This window comes from Ictidomys tridecemlineatus, chromosome 8, assembly GCF_052094955.1.
Source record: "Ictidomys tridecemlineatus isolate mIctTri1 chromosome 8, mIctTri1.hap1, whole genome shotgun sequence".
In the NCBI taxonomy this organism is placed as follows: Eukaryota; Metazoa; Chordata; class Mammalia; order Rodentia; family Sciuridae; genus Ictidomys; species Ictidomys tridecemlineatus.
This window is the reverse complement of record NC_135484.1, coordinates 50,924,089-50,933,801: the sequence shown is the minus strand read 5'-3', so window position 1 is coordinate 50,933,801 and position 9,713 is coordinate 50,924,089. Positions and strand designations below refer to the sequence as shown.

The window sequence follows — 9,713 nt, the reverse complement described above, 5'->3', positions numbered from 1 at the left end:
GAGGCTGCAGCTTCAGTTTGCTCCGCCACGGGGCGCCAGTCCCCTGGCGTCAGGAAGTTCAACTAAGTGTGATGCGATGCCTGCGAGAGATCCGGTCTCCTAGGCAACCAGATTAACTTCCGGTTTGAAGCGCGGTTCTGGTTGGCTGGAGGCTTCATTTCCGCCAAGTGACCCGGGCGGGCGCAGCGCGTTCTGGAGGGCAGATGCCCGCTGCGTGCCAACACCTGCACGTCCCAGAATTCTCTCCGGGTGGGCGGAGAGAAGGCGGCACCTTGGTAGACATTCTGGCCGCGAGGGGCGGGACCGTGGCTCACCTCCGAACCCCTGAGGCTCACCTCAGCAAGACTATTTGGAGCCTCCAAGCTGGAGCTGGAACTAGAGTTCCGTGGTGTGGGGGCCGCGGCTGCCGGGCAGCGGCTCCTACAGGCCGACGTCAGGGCGAATGAACCGGAGACGGTGGCGGTCTCCCGGCCCGGCAGCCGGACCCGGGCCGCGCTGCGCTGGTTCATCACCGCGATCCTGTGTGCGGCCTTCCTGGGGCTGGTGAGAGCTGGGGGAGCGACCCTCCCTGGCCGGGCGCGAGCAGGCGCCCTGCAGGCCTTCACGGTTGGAATCTTGGCTTCTCCCCCTACGCTGTGTGACCTTGAACACCTTAGTTATTCTGCTTCGGCCTCAGTTTAGTCATCTGGAAAACGGGCACCATTCCAACAGTGGTGGTGGGGTTATTATCAAGTGTGAAACTGTTTTTCCTAATGTGTTTAACAACTGCACCAAATTTTCTTACCTCTCGTCGGTGCAGAGGTTACCCAGATCTTTAGCTGCCCTTCGCACCCCACTCATTCAGTCCTCAAATTATTACACAGAAAAGCTGATTTTCTAGGATATCCTCTTTCTAGTGTCCTGATCAGATTAAGCCAAGCGCCGAATTTTGCAGATGGGGAAATAATTCTGCAAAGAGGAATTATAATTATAATATTATAATTATAATATATTATTAGTATAATTATTATTCCATGTCACACAGCCGGATAAGGCGTAGAGCCAGTAACGTCTTACTTCACTCACAGTCCTATTTATATCAAGCGTTCAGATGCTTAAATGTTTTTTCTTGGAGCAAAGCGCAAGGCTAGATGCAGTTTTGCCAACCCCCTTTTGCCAAACTTGATAATTTTGGAAGCTGGAGAGTTGTGACCCATAGTTCATGTTAACACATTGTCCTTTGAGGAGAGTCACTTCTGGTCACTTAGCATATCAGAGAGTCTGAGCCACAATATTCTTAGAATATTTTGATGGAGAAGGGGAGGAGAAAGAAATCACTGTGTATTGTTGGTAAGCCCTCACTGTGTGCCGGGTTTTATAAGTCCTTTGAAGACATGAAGTAATTCCATTAGAACCATTGCTCAGGCTTCTTTCCTTATACCTGGTGCTTGCTGTGGGCCTGTGCATACCCAAGTCCTTAGTCTTGGAGTAGTCCTGCTTGGATAAGGGGTACACCCTGCATATATAGCAGAAAAGTGCAAATAGAATCAGTTATTCTTGAAATGTAGATAAATTAGAAAAAGTTTTTTCTTTGAGATGGGTTTCACTATTTTGCCCCAGGGCGACCCTGAAATGTGATCTTGATACCTTAGCTGCCCTGTAAGTGGGATTACGCCCACTCCACACACACCCACAGGCTCAAAAACTTGAAAAAGGGTCTAGTGACAATTACTCTGACAACCTGCTATAATTCTTAGTTCTGGTTAACACGTGGTCCAAGTGACATTTTATTGTTAAACTCGTCCTGTACACATGTATGTGATATCTTCTAAGAAAGTCTTAACTGTATTCCTGATGGCTTTAGGTTTTCTTTGAAGGAAAATACATGTTAGAAACATTCAAAGTGTTTATCTCCTGCACACTTTGCACATAGGTAGTTCAGAGGATGCCATAAATATTGCTGTTTTGACATTAAAAGACAGGAATATATTTTGATGTGTTAATTTAAATTTTTAGCAACTAAATTCTTATGTAGTATATGAAATAATAGCATGTTGAGAATAGTTTTGTTACATCTTATTAACTATTGATGCCGAATAGTTTTTTTAAAAAACTAAACAGAATTGCCTCAAAGAGCCCAAAGAAATGAATAATTTATTTAAAAAAATTGAGAATTGGAATAGAAGAAAACCCATGGATCTATAGCTATAATAGTATTGTTCATTTTTCTTGACTATGGGTCTTAAAGTATTCTCCATTACATTGTAATAGCCTTCACACACAAAAAAACTACCACTTAGACATTGTTTTAATGATTATAAGTTTAAAAAAAACCTTTTGTAATTTTTTATATTTTTATACTATAGGGAATGAGTATTGCTATACTGGGACCCACATTTCAAGATTTGGCAAGGAATGTAAACAGAAACATCAGCAGTCTTTCTCTCATTTTTGTGGGCCGTGCCTCTGGATATTTGTGTGGCTCTATGATTGGTGGAGTTCTTTTTGATTATATGAATCATTTTTTACTTTTGGGTAAGTAAACACTGTTTTGCACTCCTGTGTTGCTGTCAAGGATTTTAGGTCATTATTTTAATTGTGAAAAATAGTAGCTGCAGAATGGTTGATAGCTGAATGGGTGGTGTTTGTGACTTCTCCACAGAAACTGGGTTTCCATGTTTTCTGCTCTGATATTGACAGAGGAAACCTATGTTGGATCCTCTGGAAACTGATCAACCCAATGGTGTGTGTTAGCAATTCTTGGACTTCCCAACTTTCACAGTAATTTAGGTACCACTTAGGGTCATGCACTGGTTGTTCAAAAGGCTGTCTCTGCTCATGAGGGTGTAAGGGCAGATTTCCTAGGACTACGGACCTCAGAATGAATGCTCCTGGAATTTGCCCAGGCTCTATGGACTCTGGATTGAAAGTGAAGGGGGGGAGGGGATGGTAAGTGAACTGAGGTAGGCTATACTTTTGTCCCTACCACCCCATGTCAGTGATGGCATGCTCTACCTTGCCTTGGAAATAGATGGCAAAGTTTTGACATCTTTTTTTTTTTTTTGATAAAGTAATGTGTTTAAATAAAATTTTAGATATAATGTGATAAAACTTCTTTGAAAGCAAGGAGAATAATTTATTGCTGATGAATAAAGAATTCCCTTTTTTTGCAATGAGACTTGAAAGAATATATTTCTTATGTTTCCTATTTCCTAGTTTGTTTATTAAGGTTTTGTTACAAAATGCTGTACTTTCTGCATTTTGTTTTTGCTTTTATAAACTGTTATTTGTTATTCAGATATATCTTTGGGTTCTTAAGTGTGAAATATGAAAATAAATAATTTTGTCCTGTCTCTTTTGCTGTAAAATCTTGTTTTGGTATAATTTTTAGTTTGATTATTAACAGTACGTAAATTGTAACCATGTCATAGTAATCTATATTTTATCACCCATAAAGTTTATAAAATATTTAAATGGCAAAACCACTTGTAGTAGCAGCTGGTAAAACTCATCTACTTATGATTACCAAACTTAAATTGACGTTACTTTTTATAATTGACTTTTAACTTTTCTTCTCAGGGGTTTCACTGTTGGCTACCACAGTTGGTCTTTTTGTTATTCCTTTTTGCAAGGCAGCAGTGTTACTGATTTTCATGATATCTGTCATTGGCGTTTCAATGGGCATTCTGGATACAGGTTAGTGAGCCCTTAAGTGTCATCTATGGGAGTGGGGACTTTCTACTAAAAAAGTAGATCAAATGGTATTAAACTGTCACTTGTAGTGCTCTAGAAATGACATGGACTGTACTGCATGTTGTGGCACATGCCTGTAATCCCAGAGACTTAGGTGGCTGAAGCAGGAGGATCACAAATTCAAGGCCAGCCTCAGCAACTGACTGAGACCCTTTCTCAAAATTAAAAATAAAAAGGACTGGGAATGTAGCTCAGCGGTAAAGTGTCCCTGGGTTCAGTATCTAATACTAGGAAAGAAAAAAAATAAAGACATGAACTTACTGAGTGGGTCATGGGTTCACTTCATCAAGATCCCCCCATCCAGCAGCTACTGTTCTCTCCAGTTAGGGCACAGATTTTTGAGCAGCCAACTATGAATTTAACTTAAAGGATTTTGTTCTATTGGAGATACGGATTACTGTATCCAAACAGGGAAGGAGCCTCTCCTGGGCTAATACTGTGCAGGTGAGCAGATTTTATATTGGGAGAGAATTTTAACATTGTAGTTTAAGAGGAATTAATGGTTTAATAGGATAAAACAAGTGTGGAACCATTATTTGGCTGATGAAGTATAGAAGCAGCCTTCAATTTAAAATGCACATTGGTTTTTGAGTTAAGAGAAACCCATGCTGTGTACTAGTTTGCTTGTTTTTCTTCTCTCTCTCTCAAAAGTTCCTGTTCTCCCATAGTAGACCTTCTCTGTGGGTCATCATGTCCTTGAAAGTCTGCTAAGTAACATGTGATATGTGTTTACCACAAGATCCAGCTTTCTATGCCTCCCTTCCCTACTCTAAGGTTATTTATAAATTGGAGAAATGTTTTATACTTCTGGCTTAGTTTGCTTGCAAATTACAGGGTGGATTTATATGTCTGTCTGAAACTGTCTGATTAAAAAAAAAGAGAGCCAAAGACTAATGCTTCTGGCCTTTCACCCTGCAGGTGTTCAGATGGTATATGAATAGATGCTAAAAGGTGTTCTCATTTCCTATAACAGGCACACCAGAGACTTGGTGTATTCAGGTTCCTGAATGTGTGTTTTGCATTGGTTTCATTAATAAATAAATGAAATTCCTCAAGTACAGAAAGCTTTGGTAATTGGCCACTCTCTGGTGGTAAAATTTTTCCAAATAAATATATAAATTTAAATTAGTTACAAATAAGTAGATGTATGAATGTACTCCCCAGTATGATGTTGGCCCTCTAAGTAGCCTTTGCTAATATGCCTGACTCTGGGTAGCAGTGATTTACCAGTTTGTAGAATTCCATATATGCAGTTGAGAGGTTATAAGTCATAGCTCTCTGGTGGGAGTAGGTTAGAGTTCCTTAGAGAATTGACTCAAGCACAATATTTGATAACTTTGTTAAAATGTTTGTGCCATGTAATACAGATTTATCCTCTTTCTGACAGTAAAGACCTATTTTTTTTTAAACCAGGTAACTTGTGCTTAACATAATTGATTTCTCCATCCTTCATTGGCAGGTGGTAACGTCCTCATCTTGGCTATTTGGGGGGATGAAGGAGCCCCACACTTGCAGGCCTTACACTTCAGTTTTGCCTTGGGTGCCTTTCTGGCTCCAATTCTGGCTAAATTGGCACTGGGTACCTCAGTGTCTGCTGAAAACCACACAGAGCCTGCCTTTCAGCCTCCAGCCACCAATGGATCATCTGAAGCTGACTCAGCCCCTCTGTTTGGATTGCCTGATGACATGAATCTACTCTGGGCTTATGCTTTTATCGGCACTTACATTTTCATAGTGTCTCTCTTTCTGTTTGCTTTGTTTTTCAAGAAAAGCTCAGGGCAGGAAAAAGCAAAAGCATCTGCTCAGGCATATCGAAGAGCTGAATATCACAAGACCCTTCTCTGCCTCCTTTTTGTGTTCTTCTTTTTTTATGTTGGAGCAGAGGTAACATATGGCTCTTATGTTTTCTCCTTTGCCACCACCTATGCTGGCATGGAAGAACGTGAAGCAGCTGGGTTGAACTCCATCTTCTGGGGGACCTTTGCAGCCTTCAGGGGCCTGGCGATCTTCTTTGCTGCATGTCTACAGCCGGGCACCATGATTGTGTTGAGCAACATTGGCAGCTTGGCTTCATCTTTATTTCTGGTGTTATTTGACAAGAGTCCACTCTGTCTCTGGATTGCCACTTCAGTGTATGGGGCCTCAATGGCAGCCACATTTCCCAGTGGTGTTTCCTGGATTGAGCAGTACACGACCATAAGTGGGAAATCAGCAGCCTTTTTTGTAGTTGGTGCAGCCCTGGGAGAAATGGCTATTCCTGCAATAATTGGAATTGTTCAGGGACAATACCCAGATTTGCCCATAGTTCTGTACACCTGTTTGGGATCAGCAGTATTCACTGCTGTTATATTTCCTGTGATGTATAAATTAGCCACCTTGCCTCTGGATCGCCAGCGAAAAGCTAACAGAAAGAGTGAGGACCAAAAGTCTTTGCTTTCCAACTCTGAACTAAATGACTATGAGGAGGAGAATGAAGGGGAGGATGCAGAAAAATGGAATGAAATGGATTTTGAAGTAGTAGAAATGAATGATACAATGGGACCTATTGTCATAGAACGTTCTGGAAATATTTTGATGGAGCCCACAGCTGATGTCTCCACCCAGTTCCTATCAAGTACATTAATATTTAAATCTTCCCCAGTTAATACTGGTGATTCCCCTGTGAAACACCTTGCCAGAAGTGTGGAAAAAAGGGACTAACATTTAGAGAAGATGAATTATTTACTGACTGCCGTGAATAAATTCCACTTTTAAAGAGGGCAGAGCAGCATTACCAGATTTCAGCATGCTTTGGGGATCAAAGTTTCAAGGCCCACTTATAGCAAATGCTGAAGATTTGAAATGTTCTAATTCCCAGTGTTTCCCACAAAGTATCAATTGTGTGGTTCAGTAGGACCTTGTTTTGAGACTATTGTGTATCATAGGCTGATTAGGTAATATTTTCTTGTGTCTACCTTTCAGAGCACACAAACCCTTTTTTTTTTCCTTCTTGAGAAGTTGGGTAGTGTTCGACTAGAACAAAATCCGTTATGTGTGGGATGGATATTCCATTCAAGTATCAGGCATGTTTTGCCAAAGATGTTGGGCAGAGAAATTTCATGATTATCTCTGGAAACAAATAGTTGTTTTATTAATTGCTTTACCTTATCTTTATTGTTGGACCAAAGATTGTTAAAGACTCATTTGATATTTGATTTCTAGGCAGAGAACACAAAGCCAGGCTCAAGAGACCTGGGTTGAAGACAGGAGTCTGGCTTAGGGCTCTCAATATAGGTCTTGTTTATGTTATCACTTGATCTGTGACTCCAGAAATGGAAGTGAGATGAGATCCAAATTGAGAAACTCCTAGGTTTTAAAGTTTGTGTAGGATGACAGCTAGCACATTCTTCATTTCAAATGAGAATTGAAACAAAAATGGTAAATGGCTTTAAGTTTGAGCTATTGTGTATGAATTCATTCCAGTTTCATACACTATATTAAATATGTTCTTTGGAAAATATTCTAAAGAGCACTTTTTTTTTTTTTTTTGGTACTGAAATTGAACCCAGTAGTACAGTAGTACAGAAATTGAACCACTGAGCTATACCTGCAAACCACACCCCTCCCCATCTTTTTAAAAATTTTGTGATAGAGTCCAAGTTGCTGAGGCTGGCCTAGAACTTGGTGATCTCCTGCATCAGCTTCTCCATTGACTGGGGTTATAAGTGTGCACCATCGCACCAGGCAGGGATACATTTTTAATGCTGCATCTCATTGATCCTAAGATATAACTTTTCCCCATAACTTAATGTCTTTTAAACTGCATACACTTATAATCAATGATCTTTTAATATTATGAGAAATCTTGTTTGACTTTTTTTACTACATGCATATATAAAATAACATCATATTTTACAATCAGTGTCTTAGGTTCAGTGATATTCAGTAAATATAATTATGGAAATTATATTTGCAGATATTTTTTAAAGAAAACTTATTTTTATATGCTAATTTAATCTCTAGTGATGTGTAAATAGGATTTGGAGATACTATATTCTGATATTAGAAGCTATTTGAATTATTACATTAGTAGTAGAGGCATAGATGGGTCTTTTGAGGCCCCTGACCTACCTCAATAACAGAGGCTGGGTCTAGGTCTTCCTGTTTCAAGGCTTTGACCCTCACTGGATTTGGGTGATAATCCCAGTATAAGTACTGTGAACCAGACTAGAAGTTCAGTTTACAAGGAGGCACAGCCTTTTCCAGGGTTTGGAATTCTTGTGTCACCCACCCATCCTCTTCTTTGAGTTTGAAATACCTGGGAAACCAAAGTGAAGATGAGAAGATGGAGGGCTGGAGATGTAGCTCAGTGGTAGAGTGCTTGCCTAGCAGGCTAAAGGCCTCTGTTCCATCCGCTATACTGGGATTGGGGGGTGTCAGACAGCAGGTGGCTTAGTGGTCCAGGCATCAAGGATGAGGAAGGGAATTTATGAGTATGGCCAAACTGGTGTGTCTATCCTTCAATAAATGACAAGAATCAATAAGAGTTTTTGTATACTTTTCCCTAAGTTTTATGCTGAGTGACCTCAAATTTCTACCAGAATGCTTTCTCTTATCTAATGTCTATAAATTTGTTTTTGAGAAACAGTTGCTTTGGTTTGTCTTAAGTGAAATGCAGTACCTTTCTTAACCAGTTCGTTCACCTTATAGCTTTCATTCATGTTGAGAACAAAACAACTTTGGAGAGGACTGCTGGAGAAATTGATGGTAAAATGCCTGTTGTTTTTTTTTTTAATACAGTACTTCTCCCCTGATTAGTGTTGGAAATCACTTATGTTCCACACTCTCTCTGCTCTTCCTCAGGCTGCTGGGCCTTAGGCAGTAGCAGTTGTTTGGCTGATGAGAGGCTTATTACTATAGGGATTTTCCCCTCAGCTTCTACTTTTAGAGGGTAGGAGATGAGGCCATGGGAGAGATGCATGGTAATGAGAACATGGTATACATTTTGGAAATCCATATAGATAAATCACTAAGATTCCACAAACCAAAATGTGGATGTTCATAAGACCACTGGCATTATAAAATTTTGAAAATGTGTTTCCATATTGAAAGGAATCAACTTAGCACAGTTCTAAGCATTAGCATTCATTTGAATGATCAGTTCTTAGGTGAGTGTCTACTGATATACAATAACCAAGAGCCAACTTTTCTATTGCTGTCTAATAAATGACCATAAAAAACAGCAACTTAAAACAATATACACTTATTATCTCACATTTCTGTGGTTCAGCAATGTAGACATGACTTAACTTTCCTCTGCTATGGGTCTTAATAGGGCTGAGACCCATATCCCTGTTGGGTAGCATTTTCTTCTTCGTTGGAGGTTCAGTCCTCCTTCAAGGCATGGGGTTGCTTTCAGTATTTAGTTACTAGCTTGTTGACTGAGTTTCCTGTTTCCTGCTCACAGTCAGCTGGTCACCATTCTTAGGTCCTTCAAGACTCCCACAGTTCCTTGCTATGTGACCCTTTCATAGATCCTCCCACAACATGGCAGCCTCTTCAAAGCCAACAGGGGAGTATATGCACAAGACTGTGGTTTAATGTCCAGCACCACCACAAAAAACAAAACAACAACAAAAAGGACAAGTGTTGCAACACCCTCCTGCAAGAAGTGTGAGATCCAAGATATTATTCCTAAGATGATTTTGTTTCACATGGATTCAGTGGATAATTAGGATAGCTTTCTTATAACCAGAACTTTAGAGTCATAGCAACATGTCACTTAATCCTGCCACTTTCACATATTAATAAAAGATATTTAGAAGTTCTTCATGTAGCCTCCCCTGTGTGTAAAGGAAAAAAGCAGGCTGATGATGATTGTGAGGAGGAAGATTTTGGCTCCAATTCTGAAAAAGACACTTTGGCTAGTTCATTTTAGCTAGGTCGAACTTGAGTTGAATATTCATATATGTATAAGTAGCTTCACATTTAATGATTTAAAA

The 9,713-nt window shown here is 40.1% G+C and overlaps 1 protein-coding gene across 2 annotated transcripts; it reads left to right on the top strand.

Annotated features, from left to right (window-relative positions):
* The first annotated feature begins 241 nt into the window (after positions 1-241).
* Positions 242-8,358, top strand: LOC101964056 (sodium-dependent glucose transporter 1-like). 2 transcript variants are annotated; one of them, XM_013363821.4, is made up of 4 exons: positions 242-543; positions 2,346-2,514; positions 3,559-3,675; positions 5,192-8,358. In XM_013363821.4, the coding sequence occupies exons 2-4, from the start codon at positions 2,349-2,351 to the stop codon at positions 6,430-6,432; spliced, it is 1,524 nt and encodes a 507-aa protein (XP_013219275.2). In that variant the 5' UTR covers positions 242-543; positions 2,346-2,348; the 3' UTR covers positions 6,433-8,358. The 2 variants fall into 2 exon arrangements, with proteins under 2 accessions (XP_013219275.2, XP_021590301.2); XM_021734626.3 differs by having other exon boundaries at positions 284-606.
* Positions 8,359-9,713: the final 1,355 nt, after the last annotated feature.